The sequence below is a fragment of the Streptopelia decaocto genome, assembly GCF_964273445.1.
Source record: "Streptopelia decaocto genome assembly, chromosome: 1".
NCBI classification, from domain to species: domain Eukaryota; kingdom Metazoa; phylum Chordata; class Aves; order Columbiformes; family Columbidae; genus Streptopelia; species Streptopelia decaocto.
Window position 1 is genome coordinate 21,901,189 of NC_138663.1, and position 22,621 is coordinate 21,923,809.

The 22,621-nt window shown below is 38.8% G+C and overlaps 1 protein-coding gene across 1 annotated transcript; it reads right to left on the reverse strand.

Moving 5' to 3' along the window:
• Positions 1 to 603: 603 nt before the first annotated feature.
• Positions 604 to 22,511, reverse strand: TUBGCP6 (tubulin gamma complex component 6). Its single transcript, XM_082066223.1, has 26 exons — positions 22,430 to 22,511; positions 20,949 to 21,756; positions 19,326 to 19,489; positions 18,494 to 18,704; positions 17,809 to 17,982; positions 16,629 to 16,750; positions 16,221 to 16,296; positions 15,579 to 15,688; positions 13,665 to 13,756; positions 13,428 to 13,567; positions 13,088 to 13,237; positions 12,373 to 12,454; positions 12,208 to 12,296; positions 11,916 to 12,031; positions 11,116 to 11,254; positions 10,910 to 11,026; positions 9,349 to 10,663; positions 8,888 to 8,943; positions 8,449 to 8,638; positions 8,011 to 8,179; positions 6,543 to 6,684; positions 5,218 to 5,412; positions 4,826 to 4,958; positions 4,378 to 4,591; positions 3,044 to 3,243; positions 604 to 1,190 (listed from the first exon to the last, which is right to left on the reverse strand). The coding sequence occupies exons 2-26, from the start codon at positions 21,693 to 21,695 to the stop codon at positions 1,099 to 1,101; spliced, it is 5,235 nt and encodes a 1,744-aa protein (XP_081922349.1). The 5' UTR covers positions 21,696 to 21,756; positions 22,430 to 22,511; the 3' UTR covers positions 604 to 1,098.
• Positions 22,512 to 22,621: the final 110 nt, after the last annotated feature.

The following is a 22,621-nucleotide window of genomic DNA, read 5'->3' on the forward strand; positions in this document are numbered from 1 at the left end:
ATCCTTTTCCTTCATCATAGAACACTCCTTCCATGTCAATGAAGAGAATGCTGCTCCTCTTGTGTAATGGTACCAGGACTTCAGGTGCTGTAGCCAGGTGCTGTGACCTGCCTCTGGGAGTCACACTGGCTGCATGGGAAAGCTCAGCCAGCAGCTCTGTGGCTGCTCTCTGCTGGGGAGTCAGGACAAGGCATCAGGCTGCAGCAGCAGGTGAGCTGGGACCTGCACACCTGGCCTGGTACGTGCCTGAAGAGCAAGGCAGGCAGGCAAACAGTTCTGCCCGGGCAAACAAAACAGCTCCATCTGCAAGCCACGTGCTCACTCCATCTCCTATTCTGTAGGAACAGAAGGAAGCTAGTTAATTAAATATAGCACAGATAAAGAAATGGCATAGAAGATGTGCATTACAACTGTGCCTTATTGCATTTTTATACTGACTTTATGTAATCATGACAAAATGAGGTGTATAGCTTAAATCAAGGACAAGGAAACTAAGTTTGGTGCAAGTGATCCAACAGTTACCAAGTGCCTGAATAGTCAAATACTCTTATCACAGGTCTCCTCACTGCAAGGTGTTTTTATCATGCCCTCTTCCACTGTGACTAATAGCCTTGAAGAAGGTAGTTAAGTTTAGATTGGAAACTAATATCCATTTGAAAATAAAACACACCAAATAGGTGCTTACATCTGTCTGAACATTTGTACCTAATACTCTCAACAGTTTTAGAAAGTAGCTGTTAATTTATTTCACAGACATGTATTTACATTGGCAAAAATTCACAACACTGAAAATACAACATTTACACATTCACAGGATATACAGTTTTGCACTCAGCCCAGGCACTCAGCTTTTCTATCTTTGCAATAATGACAACATAAGCTCTCAGTAGACCAAAAAGCTGGTAGGTGTGGTGGATTTTAAGAAGCATCATTATCTGTATGTGGTGGTTATATTCTTCAAGGGATTAGATGGCAGGTTATTTCACCGAAGAAAAATGCTTCTTGCATGGCATTTGCATAAGCTTCTATAATTCATAAGCATATAGGTTTATCTCATTCTGTTTTTCCATGCAATCAGTGATCCTTACTCCACAGAGTTCAGTTATCCTTGTAGTAATTATTAAAGTTGATCCGCAGTAGAAAGTCCTCCAAATGTGGTTGGTATCCTCTATTTACAAGCTTTGTTACCACTAGAAGAAAAAACAAAAAAATAAAATCAGCTTCAACTAAGATTAATATTCTAAGGTCAGGCTTGACAGTATCTGTGCTTTTTTTTTTTTTTTTTTTTTTTAATAAAAGCCTAATGCAAATATCTGAAAACAATGGAAACAAATGTCTATTCTTTGCATAAGAAAGGTTCGGTATCTCTTTCTGAAATTACAAAATATTTCAAATAACAAGCAAGAGAAGTTCTAAGTGAAACTATTATTCTAATCAGGAAATGCTTTCTCAAGCTGCTTTCACAATAAGATGGTTTGTTATTATAAGAATGTCAACTGCCCAGGAAGCATGTTTAGGTCCTCTGGTCACCTCTGTGAAAGAAGAGGCTCTGCTGAAGTTTTCTTGAGCAAAGTCCATTGTGAGAGAGGAAACCAAAGAGAAGTTCCTGGGACAAACCCCTCAAGCTCTATGACTGAACAAACCGCCTGCTCTCAACATCCTTAATAACAAGAAAAAAAGGCAACAGAAACTCCCTAAACTCATCAACATCCCATGCACTAGTATAACAGGAATTAGCAAGCAGCAGCAACATGCAAGGAAGAAGGGAAAGTGTACAGTTAAAGTCAGGGCCTGAGGCAAAGCCATTGAAGTCCAGAGTACTTTGTATTGGCTTTCAATGGATTCTAGATCAACCCGCTGTGAAAGAACATTTGACAATACACGGTGACTGAAGGAACAAGTGTAGATGAACAAGCACACAGTTGTTTTGTAGTGCTTAATAAAGAGGGTGTAAAGAGCTAGGTCACTCAGCAAAGTTCCTTACGGAATGGTCTATCAATCTCTGTCCATGAAGCAACCATAGATCTCGTAGTATGGGCTTAGGTGGCTCCCAGAGGTGTTCTGACTTCCTGGAGAATTTGGAAGCAGCCATTCTAACTCATCCTGAAATATCTGTGTTTGGTCCTTTGACACCATTTTTGGACACCCTTAAAGAATAAAAAGGGCAGCTCATTTCCTGAAGAATATAATCTGACTAGAAAATATTCTACAAAAAATAGATCTAAGGAAAACAGTTGCACTTCCTTCAGGAATTGAGGGATTTCTAGAAAAAAAATCCAAACCCCATGAACCACCTTTGTACTCAGGGGAAGGATAAGTAACTTCTACTAAAAACACAAGCAAGATCTGAAAGAGAAACGAAGAGGAAAAACAGATCAACCATTTCTTAACATTATAGGCTAAGCTGCCAGAGAGAAGAAATTTTATGTTAAATGAAAAAACATTTGGCAAATGATCTGTGCAGTTGAAAAACACTTGCCTGGAGCACTGGATATAAACTCCAACTAATACGAGGAGGCTCTCTGAGCTTTAGCCCAACAAGGAAATCAGAATGTTCCAAATGTCCTAACAATGGTAATACTCAACTAATGCAGATACATCTAAAAGTACTTTTAAGTGGTGTCTAACTATCTTTTATTGCTGACAATAAGAACGTTCAGAACTCAATTCCAGAGACAAGAAAAATGTAAGCACATAGAGATAACTACCAAGTACTTATTTTGCAAATTGGCAGAAACTTATGGTCAGTCTTGGGATATGTTAAATTTCTTGTGTGGATATTGGAATTGATGGATATGCAGATCTTTGCAAACCACAATAATGAGGTTTGCATTTGAGAACTACGTTTTCTAACACAGAATCACACACAGCACGGGTTGGGTTGGAAGGGACCTTTAAAGCTCATCTATTAGTCCAACCCCCAACACATACTAAGTACACACATCTTCCTATTTTTACATTGTACTTCCAAAACCTCTTCGTAGTTTTTTCAGTTGTCAGTTGACTTTTTCTTCTACCATCTAGAATTTACACAATTTCTTACCTTTGAATAAGAAGTGGGAGTAATACTTGAAGGTATTGTATGACTGTTGCATCAGAGCGAAGTTGGGATGAACGGCCATTTGCTTCCCCGCGTCAAAGCTCCAGGACTGGGAGATCAGCTGGCTGCGGAACTTCAAAATGAGGCTGAAGATGCTGTGGATAATGTTCATCACGGGGGCTGCCTTCTCTGTCAACAGACCCCTAACAGAACAAAAACAACTTCAGAAATGTAGCTGACATCATTTATTGGTTGTAGGAAGAAAAATACAAAGGGGTGGCAATCCTTTAGGTTTTTCTCTTTAATTGCCTTAAAAAAAAAAAAAGAAATCCACAAGACTGCAGCCAACTGTCATGGCGATTTTTAAAAAGGTGCCTAAACCTAATACAGTTTGCTTGCTCTTCCAATGAACCAAGATTTGCACTGGTGTATCTGATTTCTATAATGATACCCGCATTTACAAAAAAGATGACATTTAAAAACATTATCATGCTCTGAGTTTTCTTAAAATTTAACCTCCTCTCATCCCATCACCTGATATACAAACAGCACCTTTAGCCAAGTTTTTTCTTGTTAAAATGGAAAAAGAGAAATATGGAAGGGCACATTTATGTTCTTGTTCATAATTCCTGTTCTTTATCACCTCTTCTCCCTCCACTTTATCATTCCACTGGACCCTCTTGAAGAACAAACCAAATAAACCATAAGTGCCTCTCCTTTATTCCACTGCCCTTCTGCCACATACACAGTAACCAAAGAGCTAAAAGCTCGTGATTCCTAAAAGACAGATGTCTCTTGCACTGCTCATTAATCTGGCCAGAGCTACCAGGTCACGTCTGTTCCTTTGCAGTCCAGTCCTGTTCACTGCACATACATTAAAGGCATATACAAGGTGCAGAGGAAGCATTTTAAGATGCTTGAGCCCAGCTCACTTGTGCACGTCACTCACATGTAATGAAACAGCATCCACCTGCAACAGCTTTGACAAGAATGGGATGAGAGGGAAAACAGAACTGTGGCAAATGTGCCCTTATTCTTTAAGTTAGAGTTGTCAGGGGGGACGTCTGGGGGGATGTGGAGTGTGAGGCAGCGTGAACAGGAGCTGGAAGCGACTCTAAGGAGTCTGGGGAAACAAAGAGGACAGGCAGTTGAGGAAAAGCATCAACGTATGGACCTCGCAACGTGCCATGAAGTTTGTTTCCCCAACTTAAGAACACTTTCACATGTAAAGACCACTTAGTATGTCAGGTAGAAGTAACTTCTGCAGAATGCATGAGGCTAGACTTACAGCTCCATTAACTTAAATATTTGAAGCAAAAATAAGCATGGTAGCTTGCCTGAAGATGGCTTTGTTGAGGTATTCAGCGTGTGTTCTGTGAATTTCCTCCAGGTTGCCTACAGAAGACAGTTTGTTTCCAAATTCACACCATGTAACATGAAGAATCTGATTAGCAATGTAACCTTGAATAACTTTCACAAAATGCTGCATTTCGTGTTTATACAGCTGGAGCTGTCGAAACTGAACAGAATTTGAAGCACGACTCACTAAAGCTGAAAATAAAAACAGAAATATATTATCAGCAGCACCCATGGAGACTGTCTAAAATCAGAATTTTTAAAGGAATGAAGATTTCTATTAGTAAAGCCTGTTTAAAATGCTAGTGAAGTTCATTTAATAAGTTGTGGCTTTTGAAGCTTGACATGACTGTTGATAATCAGTTGTCTAGGACAGGATGCTAAAAGAATTTTAAACAGGATGCTCTCTAGTTCATTCATTATACTCACCAGTGCGTTTTAAGTGAAACCAAACATCCTTGAGAGTCCACACCATGTGCTTCAGCTGAAGCAAAAAGGAGAAGATCTTGTTGTATTTATTCATGCAGCTCTCAGTAATGACGATGTTCAGAGGCCAGTCAACCTAAAAGAATTAACAGTGCTGTTCATACTACATTTTTGTGTTATAATTTATAAGAATATTTCAGAGACAAGTATTTCAGGGACATATGAATTAATATATATACTTTAATAATGTAATGCATTGGCCAGTATAAGTAAATCCTGTAATTTCCATGACACATTTTTATTACTCCATTATTAAAGGTATTCCATTATCAAGAACACATTCACTCGACCATGGTACAACTGCACTACTACTGCGTTTCTCCACGCTTTCTTACCTTGTATCTCAGCTCTAAGCAACTCAGAGCATCAGGTGCATTAGGTTTGAACACTTCTGGAAGGTACTTGAGAGCAAAAGAAAGATTGGAAGCAAGCTGGGTGTCACCATGAAGACTGTACTGTAATGCTTTATTTAGGATAGAGTTAAGAACCAGTGGATTCAGCAGTTCACCAGGTGTTTGTCCTGATCCAAGCTAGGGGAAAAAAAAAATCCTAATTACACAGTATTCATAATAAGTCTTGGCTCCTGAACACCAGTGAATTAAAGCAGAATGGTAAAGTGGTGACTATCCTGCCTGTCCCCACCATTGACTGGAAGTTTCTGTTTCTGCCATAGGGATGCATAAACAGCAGAAGAAGCAACTTCCGAACTATTTGCTGTTCACAGCATGAACGTAATCTCCTACCTGTACTGATTTATTTTGATATGTTGGGTTGCAGTTTGCTGTGGTTCCGCAGCTGCTACACACCCCCGCTGCAGGGCATGCAGCATCTGGGCTGTAGTGGGGCAGAAAGCCAGCGGCAGGACTGGGATTGGTATGGTATGACTGGTATGGCTCCGGTCTGCCTATCTCATCAACTCGGTACCCTCAGAGGTTTACAAATAAAGCTTTTCATAGAGTCTAAATCCACAAGTGGTTTCCCTAGTTGGGTCTAAAGGTTTCTTGGGAATCAGAGAAATGCCTTAACTACCCTACAGCCACATATCTCCGCTGGCAACCAGCTCCATTGACCCACACTGTCTTTCCTACCTTGCTGCCTCCTCCACAAGCACACAGGTGTGCTCAGCAGAAGACCCAGCACTCTCTTCAGACACCTGCCCACTGCTGGATGGGACAGCTGAGGTCAGAGTAGGTGTTTTGCAATGCAGACCTTTCCACTGGGTTCTAGCAAATGACAACAGGCTGTTCCAGCCTTGCTGCCAGCAGATGAGAGGGGACAGAGCAACAGCGCAGCAGTTTCCACAGAAAAGAGGGAAATATCCTTCCACGCCTGCTTATCTGCCAAAATTTGAAATTATTATCCTTAAAGTGCTAAATACCTGTACTCTCTTTCTGGGATTAGCAGTAGGAAATATTACTCTCTTTCTTGGGATTTCCTTGGGCAGGGGCATCCCTTCTGAGCAAAGACCTTCTTTTGCCTCAGGCCTTCATCATTAACAGCGCTCCTTGCTAAAGACTTCATGGCACGGCACAAAAGAGGAAATCACCACAAGCCAGGATTCTAATTCATACCATTCCCTCATTCCCACCCAAATTAATCCAGAGGTGTCAAGCTAAGTCAAACAGCCCAAAACCAAGGGTTACGACAACAAAGCAAATACCTTCTCAAACAACAGGTCACTGAGTGACTGAGCAAACTCCCCATCTTCCATTAACAAAAAGTGTCTCAGTGCTTCAAAATGTTTCTCTACATTCAGTTCCACAAAGTAGTAGTCAACTATTGCTTTGTTCACAAGAGAAACACTAAGAATCAAAACACAGAAAAAGTATTATTTTTACAAGCAACTCCTTCCTTACTGTCAACATTCAGCTGGGGCTACATCAGATTAATGCTCCAGTACTTAACTCTGATATCCAAGACAGGATGATATTCACACAGTCAAGAAAAAAAAAAACTTTATCCAGAATATACCAGAATTAAAGCCTATCACTTCAGATACTTGGGTTTTGAACAGTACTGGGGAAGTGTTTTAATACTTGCTACATATAATGATCTTTAGAACATGCTGCTGGGCATGGAGCAACATTTTATCAATAGCCTTCTGTCTTATCTCTGTCACCTACACAAACAGATTAAGAAAGACTATTAACTCTCTGAGAAGAATATACTAATTGGTAAAGCTCTGACAGTAGGTACTGAGGGCAGGTCTATACTACAGCTTGCAGTATAGTGTAGTTTATTTAAAGTTAGCTTCAATACCTAATTCATATATCAGGAATAGGCTAATTCTGCCAGCACACAACTCAGGCTCACTTTGCTTTGCTGAACATGTGAATCTGTATACAGATCACTCCGGTAGATGATCTGGATGTTTAAAACTAAGTTAGATAATTAGATCTTTCTACATTGTACCAAACTTTGAGTATAGAATACTCAGAGTTAGTAAATAAAATACAAACTTACAAGGAAGAAGATTAAAAAACAGGAAGCATTTCAACCCATCTGCAAATAACTGTTCTCACGACAGTAGCTAATCTTGTACATAGTAACAAACTTTTCTTTAAAGTGCCATTAGATACAGTAATAAAATGGTCCAACACATATGTGATTTCTTATGTATTCCAATAGTAACAAGAACAGCTTCTATTAAACTTCAAAACAGCCTTTGAAGCTAGAGTTCCCATAGAAACATAAAATATATCCTGATTAATATGCATGAGCTTTCACATAATCAAAAGATTTTTCTTTTTTTTTCCTTATCTTACACCTGCCCAATAAAAACTAGCACAACCATTATAAATAACATACATTTTTTTAAAAGACTACGGAAACCAATGGTGTCAAAACCACTGATGCATAATCCATGAGTCTGAGAGCAAATACTTCCCTCCAAGCCCTTTCAAACAGAACCTTCAAATTTTTAAGTTACACATATATAAGTTTGTGTTACTATTATCAAGTAAATCTGAACCTTTTAGTTAATAATGGACCATCCACTGAAACACTTCAGGAGTAAAGAGAAAATTTAAGGGAACAGCTCTATATGCAACTCATCTCAAAAAAGAACTAATAAAGAACACAACATTAACTGCTAAATTATGGACTCAACATTTCTAACAAATACTCACTGAGATACCAGTGGAGCAGTAATAGAACGTTTCATCAGCACTGGCAGGGATAAGAGCTCACTCAGCTGTACAGCCGTTTCATCTGTTGCTGACTGTACCACGGGGTCCACAGGAAAAGTGTAGGATCTTGGTATCACGTGATGCAAGAGATGAGAAACTGGGAGTTCTGCTAAATTTAAAAGTATATCAACACTGTAAGTTATTATATTTAAGCAATTTGATAATCTGTTTCTATTCATCTCTACAAACCCCTCTAAGTTAGAAAATCATGTGCCAAAATGTATTTCTCATCTTTGTGCCTAGAAGCAAAGTGTTTGGCTACTGCGGTTCATAATATTGGTCATTTATTAGTAATTCAGGTATTTTTCTGGCACTCAGCTTTCTTGCTAAAGTTTACCCCATCTTCTACTGATCTACTGTTCCAACAGTTCTACTCACACATCAAATCATAACTATCTTGATATTTTTCAATACAATACTGATCCGATAAGGCTTTCAAATAAGCTTGTTCTTTCTTCCATGTATCTTCCTCTCCCTCTTCCTCCTCCTTAGTCTTGGGGGCATCAGCTTCAGAAAATAAAGTTTCTTGAGGCATAGTATCTTGTGGAATTGCTTTTTTGGGTTCTGCCTAAAATAAAAAAATGGACAAATTTTATGAGAGATGCCAACTCACACTTAATGTTTTCTTACAGATAGCTGACAAGTTGTTCAAACTGAAAATAAAAGAGCTTACTCACCTGTACTCTTCTGGCATGTAAAGACAATATGGCACTATAGTGATTACCAGATTAGGACAGAAACTTATTACCTTAACTACCAGTGTATTTAATCCTTTGAAGGAAAAGGAAGTCTTGTCAACAACTACTTTGTTTCTTACCTGTAAGCTCTGTGAGGAATCTGGAGAAGGGTCCCTGTTGACCACATCTGCAATTACTGTAATTACAAGAAAATTAAAGACAGCATTTACTTAGACTTGCTTATAATGCTCAGTTCATACTCCAGATCTGCTCCCAAAGTTCTTCAAAATTCCTCTATAGACTGTCACCGAAAAAAACACCCCAGTACCAGTCCCTCCCCACAGTCCCACCCAGCAGTTCTCTGTGTGTTCTCAAGATCACACAAGGTCCTGTTTCAAGAAGTTTCAGACCAGAATTTTTTAATGCTCTATTTGTTGCATATCAGAGACAAGACTAAGGTCAAATTCTTTCCTCTGAATTCTAACAGTGTCCAAAAAGTTATGCAAGCAATAAAGTAATAAATACCCGTTCTGAACATTAACGTTTACAGTTACTTTCATGAGCTCTTAAACAAATGCTGATTGAATAAACTTTATTTTACCTTCTTGTTTCTCTTCCATTGTATTTTCTTTTTTGTCATCTTTACTGTTAGCATCAGGAGAGACTGGAACACTGTCAGATGACTGTGACTGTGGTAAAATCTTTTCCTTAACTTGTGATGTTTTTGCTTCCTTTTTGCTCCCTTCAGCAGGAGACAATTCTTCACTGTACAGAAGTGTCTGAACCGTGGAGTCAGATGAAGGACCTGAAATGGTTTTGCGATGAGGTATTGGATCATCTTCTGTAGATGGGGCCCAGTTCCCTATTTGGATGCTTGACTGGGATGCATGACCAAACGGGCTCCAACGAGATTTCACGGGCTCTGTATCTGAAACCAGTTCTCCAATCCTGATGTGCGACTGTGAAGCATGGCCATGGATGTTCCAACGAGGTCTAGCTGAGACCACCTCTGAAACGTTCTCACCAACCTTGATATTGGCATCGGATGCATGACCATGGATGTTCCACCGAGGCCTCGCAGGAGCTACGTTTGACACATACTCTCCAATCTTAATGTTAGCTTCTGAAGCATGCCCATGAATGTTCCACCTAGGCCTTGAGGACTCTACCTCTGAAGCATATTCCCCAATTTTAATATGAGCTTCAGAAACATGTCCGTGAACATTCCATCGGGGTCGGCTAGATTCCACTTCAGAAGTATAGCTGCTGATGTTCATATGGGAGTCTGAAGAATGGCCAAAAGGACTTGCCTGTGGCTGGTGAGTGTCCACATGAGGTACATATTCTCCCACTCTAATGTTGGCATCAGATGCATGTCCATGAATATTCCACCAAGGCCTTCTGTACTCCACATCAAACACATTTTCTCCAACTCTAACATTTCCCTGCAAAGCTGCAGATGGTCTGAGAACTGTATTAAAATCATACTCATTTTGCTGATGCAATGGTGCATTGTCTTCTCCTTCCAGTGCTCCACTCATGACATGCTGACTTTCACTTACATGAGAAGTCTCAGAAAGATCCGAGTTAATATTTTGGAATGCTTCATCTAGCAAAGATCCTTGTATGCTAACGGCAGCAGGTTGTTCATCTTGTGGCTTTGGTAGGAAATCTTCTATATTCACAGCGGATTCAGGCAAGGAATCAGCACTGTATAGCGGACTAGATGCTTTCTCTGAACTTTGGAGACTGCTTTCAGATCCTGCTGCTTTAGGCTGAACATGCTGATCAGCATTATTATTTGTCAGCTCTGGTATGGGCAATATTTTGTCAGTAGAAGTAGAATGTTCCAGTCCAGGCTCAGATTCTTTTCTGCCAGCTGTCTCATTAGAATGCAGAGGGTTCACAGATGACACCTAAAAAAATAATTATTACACTGTATGGCCCATCACATAATCAAGCTACTTATTTGGGCAGCACTTTACCACACGTAAGATGTGAAATTTTCTGATTTTTCAGATGCACTACAAATAATGTGGTAACTACTCACCCTGCTGTTACAATGAACCTTCTGTTTACTGACTGAAAAGAACCATGAAATGAACTCCCTTTAGGGAAACTCGGAACAACCACCTGGAGTTTATGTAAGAAAATAAACTCACCTGGGAATGTGGATCTTTCACAACAGAGTTTTTATCTAAAGCCAACTGGCACTGTTTATAGGGAATAATATCTAATTTTCTCCTGTAGTTTCCATCTGGAAGTTTTTCAAGCATTTCCTACAAGTGAAAATGACAGAACGAAAAGTCTTTAAGTACCAGGTACCAAATTTTCTAAATGACATTTCTGAAATCTTTTCAGAAGTTACCTCAATGCGTTTTTGGTCTTCTAATAGAAACTTAAGACGGGCTGTTTCCAACTTGTGTCGCTGGATTTTCCATAATGCTCTTTGTTCCCTACGGGCTGCATCATCAGAAAGTTTGCTATAATGGTCAATTAACTCTTGCCTAAATGAAATTAAAAATAAAGCTACGTTACAGATTTTTGCATATTGATTTTCGTCTTGCGTTCTAAAGATTAAGACCTTTTTGCACTTCAGAACTCAGAAGCATCTTAAGTCAGGGGTTTCAATCACAGAGAAGACACAGGCAAAGACAAAAGGACTGTATTCTTAGTCAATATGTATTTTTGTAACTATTCTTAGTATGTCACTCATTTCTCTTAAGTGTTTTTAGGTATAACAGATGTGAAATACAACTAGATGCACAACAAGAGCAATTCAAATAATTATCAACCTAACTCCTCCGTCTGCTTTGTACTTCTCCTTTGATGTACATTTGACCATTTTTGCTGTGGGCTCAGCTTTTAATTGTAAGACGTAGTTAAATTTTTTCCTCAAACTCTGATCATAACAAAATCCAGACTGGATGAGATTGGTGCAAATCACTGTGTCCCAGATTTTTGGGCCACTAACCATTCCTAAATCACAAAATTGTTCATGGATTACCAAAAATCCTCACATCCATCTTTTAACTGCAAACATTACCCTTGTAGACCAATGTCTGGGAACTGCCAGTACTATAAATTTTAATATACAATAATTTTTCTTGAGGTCTTGTGATAGATTTGGAGTATCTAAGCTTTGGAAGACTACCCAGATACATTTACCTTGCCTTTTTTTCCAGTTCTTCTTCTAAAGCTTTCAGTCTTTTTTCTCTCTCTCTGAGCTCTCGGGCATAGCTGAAATCATCATCAATCTCCTCTTGTTTTATTGCAAGGCGACGCTGCATAAATATTTAAAACTTTTAAAAGCCGCTCTCGATACCAGCCGTAACACACATCTGCAATAAGTTCTTATTTGTACCCCAGGAGCTACTCATTCAGCTTCAGTACAATAAATCAAGATATCTTTACTTGCCTAAGAAATACAGTTGGCTTTTAGAAACACGCACAGAAATACCTCTTGGTCTTTTGCAAATTGCTCTTTCAGCTTCTGAAACTGTTCCCGTTTCTTCGCATCCAAAGCCATCCGTTCTGATGTTTGTCGATCTGTATTACAGTAAAGATACTGTTAGTTTGCATTAAAAACCCACTAGAAAACAGGGGAACCACCACCGCAACTCACCATTAATGGCTTTCAGCACTTTGCTAGCAGTTTCTCGAGCATGAGCAATTAATTCTTGTCTGGCTATTTCCACGCGCAGATCCTTAAAAAAACAAACAAAAATACAGGTAGGACTTTTTTCTGTTATTTTAGACTTGAAAATACACCATTTCAAAGACAGGTATATGCTTCATAATGGTTATTAATCTATGGTTACAGTACAGGAATATGAATAAAACAATTAAATTGAAAGTCTATAATATTTAAAGTTAATACATCGGACCTTATGGCAAACAAAATCCATCTGACATATACACACTACATTAAGAGCATCTGAAAGACGGAAATGTCTTCATAGTTAAAAGAGTTCTGAAAAAATAATTAGCTATGCAAATTACAAAAAGAGTCTTATCTGGTTACTAATTAGCATGTCACATTTGATAAATTAGAATCTAACAACTGGGAGGGCAATTCTGCTGCTGCAAAGAACTACAATGGAGGACCAAAACTCATTAAATATATCAAAATGCCAACAAATGCCAACAGACCACCTACACTTTCAAAAGTTGTATTAAATAAGTTTATTTGTTGCGATAACAATTCAAACAGCAATTGACCAATGAAAAAATTCTGAGCATGAATACAAATTCTTTCGAAGTTACAACAAAAAAGAAAAATTAGTATTAAAAAAAAAATAAATCCCAACAATAAGGTCTTTATTCTTTTATTCATTTACCTTTTCCTCCTTGCTTATGGAACTGTACCGGGCAATTCTCTCCATTCGACCTACGTACACTGCACAATCTCTCTCTATTTCTTTCAGCTCCTCAAGTGAAAAAATGACTGAAATCCGGGGAACAGGTATATCTGACCAACATATATAATGCTGAAAAATGAGAAATTTATGAGAAATTTCCTTGTAAACACATTTTTAAGATTGTAAAATATGAGATTATGAACTGATGTTTTCAATACCAGTTTTCAATAAAGCAGTGAACTGGGTAAAAACCTAGAAACCTGCTCTAAAGAGACATGATTTTCTCAATGTAACAGGAAGGAACTAAACCCAAACTTACCCTAGGACAGCACAATTTCAGTAAGTTTATGGTTTTCCCGCATATGTATACATCATTGGCAATATGTTTAAGAAACACAGGGACACAATCTTCTACTTCTTTTGAAATCAAAACATAGCCATGAGTCCAGTAATGTTTATCTACGTATCAAACAAAAAGATATAAGTATGTGGTTTTAATTATTTAATTAACAGCACAAATTATGTAACTTAGAAGTGTTCCATATACATACTGTACCTCTGAAGCAAAGATAATCCTCATTCACCTGGATCATAAATTCTCCATAAACGTCTCTGAATACACCACTGTATACCCAATCATAGATAAATCTAAAAAAAATTGTATGATATTGAAAATCAACCCTCTTGTATTCTCAACTATTATAACCAAACAGTAAGTATATTCTTTAAAACTGCAAAACACAGAAGCTATAGGCAGGATAACAACCAGCAATTAAGTATTTTAAGATACACACAGGATTGTGTCTCTACATTTTCTTAAAAGAAACCATCTTTATATAGAACATTTCAGCAAACAATTGAAACAATCTTTTTATTTCTGTCTATTAATTTACTAAGTATGTATTAAAAATTTCTGGAATTCTTTGCAGCACACCAAAAGCATAGGGAGAGATAAGGAGGAAGGATTTATTTTAAGGAGAGGTAACTTTAGCAGGGAAAAACTGAAAGGGTATAAACCAAAGATGCACTACCGAGCACCTTTCCCTTGGACCTAGAGACATTTTTAATATACATGCAATAATGAGAACTACTATTTTGGAATATTTATTCATGCTTTTCCTATTTCCTTCATGCGAAACCAAACTTTTGAAGAAGCACAAAACTACAGTCATTTGAAGCTATAGATAAACAGGCTCAAAGCACCTTGAAGTTAATATTTTCTTTTCTTACTAGTGGTAATTCTAACACTGTTTCTAGATGTTGGGTCAATGTAACAAACTGGAAGCATTTAGCACAGGAACCACTGTTCGATTTTAAGGTTGTAAGTAAAAATTTAAAGACCTTTTAATTGAAGTGTTAAATCTGATGTTTCTGTGATTTAAGCAACAACTTCTATTATTTAATTTCGTTCAGGTTCATAAATGAGCAGGATAACACTTTCTACAGATAAGGGAGGCCTCGTTCCACAGCAGCCCTGATCGTATATGATCGATGTTTGGATAGAGATTTGCTAGAAATTCAGGAGTCAATGCTGTAAGTATCTCATACTAGTAAGCACACTTTCATATTTTTTAGGTTCCTTGTGATGCCATGACATTCTGCCCTTGCTACTTCAGAAATCTGACTGCCTCCTATAAATGGCAGGGCAGGAGCTGTGAAGATATTTCAATGAGTCTTCTGGTAAATCTGAACTTAAATTTATCTGAAGAACATTCTATGTAGAAGGAACAAAAACCACGAAGGGTGGCCATGGGAGGAATCTAAAATTTAGAGCATTTTGACAGATTTTGGTTTTCTCTTTCAAGTATCATTAGATCCATGAAAAATCACTGTAAACTGACAATAGACTACAGCTAAAATTCCTATAAATATTTATTTAGAAAAATATAGCATCTCTTCAGAAATGTATAAAGTAATGATTTCTAAACTGATGTGCACTGCTTAACAAAACTGTTGCAATCCAGGGAACTCTACCTCCTACTGTTAGTTAATTACACCTACTTAATGAAAAAAATATTTTAAAAAAATTTTTGCTTACTGAAAAGCCCACAACAAAAAGAGAGTGGAAATAAGCACGGGCTTTCTTGGTTTGTGCAACACCAAGAGAAACCTTTTAGTTACCAGTTTCAGGATTTCACTACAGGTATGATGAGAAAAAAACAGAAGTTATCAGAGTCTTATATTCCAATATGAATCTCCGGGACCAGCAGCAAGAAGTCTTATTTGCACGTATTTATTTACTAAACTAGTCACACATACAATCCTTATGACGTTACTGAGCTGGAAAAGACAGGGAAAGAAGGATTCAGAAAAATGAATTAATTTTAATAAGTATTTTGCAGATACAGCCACATCTTCTATTTTATCTGAAAATGTTAAAAGCCGTTGCTAAATTAGCAGAGTTATTCACTGGGTTACTAAATCAGAGCTGCTCTGACACACAATTATGCAGAGAGCAGTATGAACACACCTTGTGTATGGTTCACAGCTTGTCTTCAACAAAGACAGCAGAACTGGATAATGTTCGTTGCTGCAATTGTTGAGAGCCTCTTTGTACAGATAGGAAAGCAATTTAACACCCTAAAGGATTGAAAAACATTATAATATTAGGCAAACTTCACTACAACTTTAATAACAAAAGACTCATAAATACACAGCTTTACATGTTTCATGAGACACAGAAGACAGGATCCATCTCACTTCCTCTGGCTGTGTGCAGTTACCATCACTTTACCTGAGCTCCTTACCTCCAGCTCACTTTATAGTCACTGGAGAGAAGCAGGTATGTTTAGAGTTGGGTTCACCCGACCTGTTACAAACATCTCCTTTCGAATGAAATGAAATGAAATGAAATGAAATGAAATGAAATGAAATGAAATGCGCTATAAGGAATATTTTGGGTCCTTTGTTTATTTTAGGACTTGAAAACACAGGACAAAAGTCCAAAGTTTAAAATATCTGGAGAAATGGTCATGGCATTCTAACTGGGTGTCCAAGGTCCTATCTTCAGTAGAAACCAACACTAAATATTTTATGTAAAACCCTACCTAATTTTGAAGAATATTAACATTGTAACCCAAACCAAACAGAAAAACATCAAATTAATTATCACCGTAGGAAATGAAGCAGCAGCTCCACTACTAATCCCCAGCGCTGTTGTTCCTATGCCACAAAGTTCAGCTAAATACCTAAAAAACAATATTAAAACATACGTAACAATCTTAATCAGAAGTCTCTGAGATCACAGTGATGTGAACTTTGCTAAAGTTGAATATCATACAACTGCCCTACCGTACCAGCCGAATGATAACAAGGATAACAAAGAAACTGAATATAAAGACCTTACATGTTTTCCCTAGAACTTTCTGGGTATAAAGAAATGTTTGGTTAAAACAGAGAAAAATACTGAAAGACTATGTAAGAATGCCTGTGTAACATTGCCTCTTTTACAGTGTAGGAAGAAATAGATAACATTTTTTCCTGCTATGAAAAGCTTAAATATTTAATATTAGTCTCTTACCTCAACTGACGACCTAATTTTCTGAAGAGAAAGCTGATTGTTAGAAGGCTTAAAGTAGGAGGTGTTGACAAAACACAGGCTCGGTAATATTGAAGATATTTTCTCAGCCCACTTGTGAATGCCTGGTATCAATAGAAAATATTAAAATTCTTACAGTTAAAGCAGTTAATAGTCTATCTATGTCTCACCTGAATTGCATCAGCATTGAAAACAAACCCTTTACTAAAATAATTGGCATATGCAGGTAGGAGAGACTTGTGTACCAAAGTGAGAGTCAATGCAGCTTCAGACATTCAAATTAGCCAGGTGACTTCTCTATACTCTTTATACACTCAATGCACAGAGCCCATACCCAGGCACAGTATAATAAAGCACCTTGGTTAAGCTTCTTTGAATTGCCCCTTGAGGAGCTCCTCGCTCTCCAACAGCTGTCGTATGAACCTATGGCAACCTGCTTCCTTATTATCATGCTTAAATTGGATACTGAAAAAATCTCCTCTAAAACTTTTTCTAACAAGACAAAGACCTTCTTATTCAATTTCTGTTAACATTACTGTAAATCAGTAGGATTTACAGAATTTACAGGATTTACAGAATCTGTAAATTCAGAAGGAATACATTATAATCAATCTTAAACTTGATTCTATGCATTAGAAAGAGATTAAATCACCTGATATTACACAGTGTACATACAGATCAGCATAATATGCAGAGGACTGACAGGGAAAATTTGCACTTAATTCTGAACTGAGGAAAAGTAATTAGAGATATTAAATATCATATTGCTCTATTTCAGTTTTAATTTTTTAAAAATATATATTCTATATATGCATAATATAACAAGAAAGTTCTTGTATTTTAATTTTCTACATCTTAATGTATAAACACATGAAGTTTTCAAAACATCTAAAAATTATATTCCTTTAATCCTTAACAGAAAAAATAGCACTTGAGGTAATGAAGACCTTTTATCACTTGTTTCAGTGCCAGCAAGCCCTAAGCACACAGAGCTGGGCTTTAAACACAGTGTTCCTTGCTGACCTGGGATGAGCATTACACTTAAAACGCTTTGCAGTTTTGCAGAATGCAGAAATTCCAGCTTTACATGAAATCAAAGTTACTTTCCCTACCTAAGATATTTGGCCCATTAAACCAAGATGATTTAATACAATTGCTTCACCTGAAACACAAGTCCTTTGCTGTATGAAGAATCTAAAACCGGCTGAAGAGAAAAACGACTTAGCCGTGTGTAATAGGTTCCATACTCTGCAACTTCGGAGAGCAGGTTGTGCATTGTCTCTGGTGAAGTTCCAGACACATATACTCCCTCCTTTATCACAAATGTCTGAGCAGCCTAAAAGAATAAAGAGAGAAAAAAACCCTGCAGATTCAAATATTTTATAGCTGTATTCTGATTTAAAATAGCAAACATTTACATACAAAAGTAACAGGAAATTTTCAGTTTAGATACTCTGGTGACTAAGGCAATATAGCTAGGACAGTGTATTAAATTGTAGCAAAATTTCACAAGTATGAACAGTGTTTTCAAATACACAGAAAAAGACTCATTATCTGAATCTTTAAATACAATCCAATCTGCAAAACTATTTACACATCTATTTTCAGGCACTCCTTAACCTATTCTCACTTAGAGGGCTACAAATACCCTTAGCCTGTTGCAATAACATAATTATTGCAATATGTAAATACTGCCTTACTTCTGCTGGGTCGCACTCAATTTTTGAACAGCACCCACAGCTGCAATATCTCAAAAGAAATATGTCTATTGAAGAGGAAACCTCTACAAAGAATAAAAACACAGGAAAAGGATGCAACTAAAACAGGCAGTTAAAAATCTTCCATACCTGATTGAGTGAAAATGTAGTGGATACTACACCAATGAGGACATTCAAGACATCCTTAACCAGTTCAGGTTCCTTCATAAGCACGAGCTGTGGAAGCTGAAGTACAGTATTACTGAACAGCTGCAATTCCCCTTCTCGAAGTTTGTAAAATTTGTCAAAAGCTTCTCTCCCAGCTTCAGTAAGGTACGGTTCCTCTTTTTTACCAGGTGGGCTGTGTCAGAGTAAACACAATGTTACAAGGTGATTATGTGAAAAGAAATATATCTCTTGAAGAAAAAAAGTAATTTCAGAATTTTACATGGCCAGTATTGACCACAGAAAAAGCTACTAGTAAGACAGTACATTTTCAGGGGCATGTGCATTCAGTCAGTGAAAATGTAGCCCACACTCAGTACAGTGAAGAAATAGGTACATAATTTGGACATCAGTTCAGATTCAGAAATCTTGCCAGAGAACTACCAGCTTCATTTGTGGCCTCTTTAGAAACTGAAAATATGGAATCTTTTTAGATTGAGATAAAGTGCATAGCGCACAAGAAGTCAGATTAGTTAGAAAAATGTTCATTTCACACAAACAGCAAATGCTTCCATAATCCCCTCAGTGTTTGAAAAAGATGATTTTATCTCTTCCTATGAAACAGGTGCAATCTAAGAACCAGTTTGTTGCACCTACATTACTTTTATTCCTTTCTCAGTCATTAACGCAGTATTTAATTATGTGAATTAAATATGCACAGTTCTTATAGTGAGGTCACATGGAACTAGGATGAAATGCACCTCCATACATCTGCACGTGATGCACAGTAAGTTTGCCAGTAACCTCAGACACATACTATCCAATTCTTTCCCAACATCTTCGTTTGCTGGGTCCGTATGTGAGCACCGCATCCCACAGGTCTATGTCCGGAGTCATGCTGGGCTCTGACTGAGAATCAGGAGTCAGATTGGATGCTGACTGGAATCCCTCATCTTCTGACTGGTCTATACTCTGAGGAACCTGTCATAGAAAGTTCAAATGTTGTACATGAAAACATTTTACTGAAGAAAAATATGTTGATAGAGAAGACGTTCTGTCATCATTCGTGATCAAATAACTACATAACCCTACCAGTGTTGTCCATTCCCCCTTTTATATCTATTTTAAGTTTTTCCTGAGAACACTCTTTTCATTTGCCAAGTCTCTACAGGTACCAATGCCTATACACAAAACAACAATCACCATCAAAATAATATACGAAGTTTGTTGACGTCAAAACTGAAAATTCTTTGGTAAGCATATAGTTCTAAAAATTTAGAATCTGAATTCTGGATTTTCAACAACATGTAACACTAATCAAGTCATACTGCTCATTATTTCATTTGAACAAATGATTCAGGCCGTAATTCTTCAACTTTGTAAACCTTTTGTTAACTATGACTAATACAGTTTGATCCCTTATGTTTATTCATGTGCGCAAAATCTGCAGGTGTCCAAACAGTTTATCTGCCACACCCTCAGCTACCTCTCAACAGGAGTTACACACACAGAATACCATCCACTTTTAGTACAAGACAATCACAGCCACATAAAATGCAGCATGTTCTTCAAGAAATTTCAAATCTTCCAGTGTGATGGAAAGAGTACAGTGCTTATTCAAAAAGGTTCTGTCTCCCCTTGGTTACAATTTACAGCCATATGTGCACACTGAACAGCACTGGGGTTTTCCTTCTTAGTGTGTCTGCCTTCAAGTTTCAGTTAAGATCTTAAGGGAATTGCAAGAGCTATCCATATGTTAAGTAGAGGGAAGAAAGTAATTATTAGAAGTACAGAAACATAAAAAAACTGCCCACCTACAGTAAAAATGGGAAGAAAAACAAAACAAACAAGTTTATCTAGTACCTCTACAAGAATACAGCACAGCAAAAATAAACAGAATGCACAGCAAAAAGGAAAAAAAGATACAGTAGAAACTGTACACACTGAAAAGGTAAAAGGACAGTGGGAACTAGGAAGTTCAATGAAATAGAATAACTGAAAATAGATGGTTTAAGATATTAACAAGCCAAGAAGGAAATACAAGTTAGGTAATGTAATCTGAACAGCATGACATACATTCAGACAGGAATGTTTACGCAGTCAAGCTGAGCAGTAACAAATAAGCAACAACACAAAGGCGTTCGATACACACAGTAGGCTGGGTAAGGCACAGATATCACTGATGGCTCAACTTCATAAAGACTATGGCCACGTGATGGTCTTTTACACAGTTATACGGCAAGACCAAGGTTTGCTGTACCCCAAAAGCTTATCTATCTGGTTCTCAACAAAGAAAAGGATCCCTGCTGCATCTTAAATTCCAGCACTGTCATGCTTCTATTACAAATGAAAGGGCTACCTATATTTTAAACTGTAGTTTCATAAATCAGCATATTGAAAGCATGCATACATTGTGAGGCCAAAACAAATTATACCATACTTTAATTGCAAGTCCAGACAAATCTGCATTGTCAGGCACAGGTGGTAAATCCAACTTGATGTCCATATCATACGTACGGCTATGGACTAGAGCACCAAAGAGCGAGACACGCGTTTCTTTCTCAAACTTGTCACCAGCAGGACAATTCTGCGAGAACAGCCCTATGGCAGGGAGTCCAGTGCCAGGTGCAGCCTCCATTATCTGAAGCGTCTTTTGAATGGTGTCATTGAACTGACATTCTTCGTTTGTTATGAGAGATTGTATATCAGCTTCAAATACACTCACGTCATAATAATCATAACCCTGATATTTTACGTTTCTCCCAACATGCTTGTTGTTCAGAAAATAGTCCTTTTTTTGCGGTACAAGCTGAGGAGGCCCTGTTCCAGCAAGCTGGACTAAGAGATCCAAGACAGAATTAACTTCAGTAAATGGTAAGCACTCAGCTGTTTCCAACTCCTCTACAAGATTCTCCAGTCTATCTGCTTGTGCACCTAGGCCACCAACTCTCAAGTTGAAAGACAACATCAAAATTTTGTTTTTTACTGGAAGCCTGGAAACATTTGATTGCAGCTTACGAGCCTCATCTTGAAAAAGGTTCATGAACAGGGCATTATAAGCAACCCTTTTCAGACTTTGCTTAGCCCTTCTCTTGCTGATCTTCCGCCTGCCCAGGTGGACCTTCCACGGCAAACCTGTCAAGTGTGCCTCGCACAGATCATTGAACAACTGCGTAATGCTCTCCATCTCAAACCAAATTGTCGGGCTACAGCAGTTACAGCCTGGGTCTCTGGTTTCATGTGGAGACCTGAAAAATATCAGGAAAAGGAAGAAACATACATATGAGAAACTGGCAAGTACATTTTAACTTAAACTGACAGGGCCCAGAATGAGAGAGAAGAAAACTGACCTACCATGTATTTAGGACATGAGCTATAAAAATAACACCACAACTTTGATCGCAAGCAAACCGATGGTCGTGCAAGCTTAATTCCAGACACCTGATTTTGCCTGACAGACTGAAATAGAACAGAGAAGACTGTCCTGTTCTAACGCAGGATTCATCTGGGGACACCTCCAAAAGCTTTACCACTCTGGCTCTTCTCAGGGGACATCAGCCACCTCCGCAGGAGCTGCGGGGCCACCCGAGAGCGGGAGATGCAGGTGAGAAGATGCAGGTCCTGATGGTGCCGGGCAGTGCAGGACCGGCCTGCACGACACCGGCCACCCTGGCGGCTCCGCAGCACCCAGCGGCCGGGGCGGGGGTTCCAGCACCCCCGGGGGAGCTGCCGCCGGCGGGGCTCACCCTGAGAGTCAGGCTGGGCCCACCTGAGAACCGCGTCCAGCTCCGCCTGGCCGGGGCATGCAGGCAGCAGCAGCACCACCCGCAAAACCCCGCACCCCGCGGGGCGGCCCCGCCAATCCCCGCCCGCTCATGCCCCGGGGGCCCGGCAGCCCCGCTCCAGCGCCCTCCGCCCTACCTGCGGCGGCTCCCCCGGGCCCGGCGGCAGCGGGTCCCGCGCCCACAGCTTCCCCCAGCGCGGCCGCCGCCTGCGCTCCGCGCCGCCGACGTCACGGGAGCGCGACGGGCCGCGAAGCGGGAAGAGGCGGGGGCGGCCGTGGCCCCGCTCCGTTAGCCGGCGCTGTCCCACTGCCCGGGGCGGCCCTCGCTG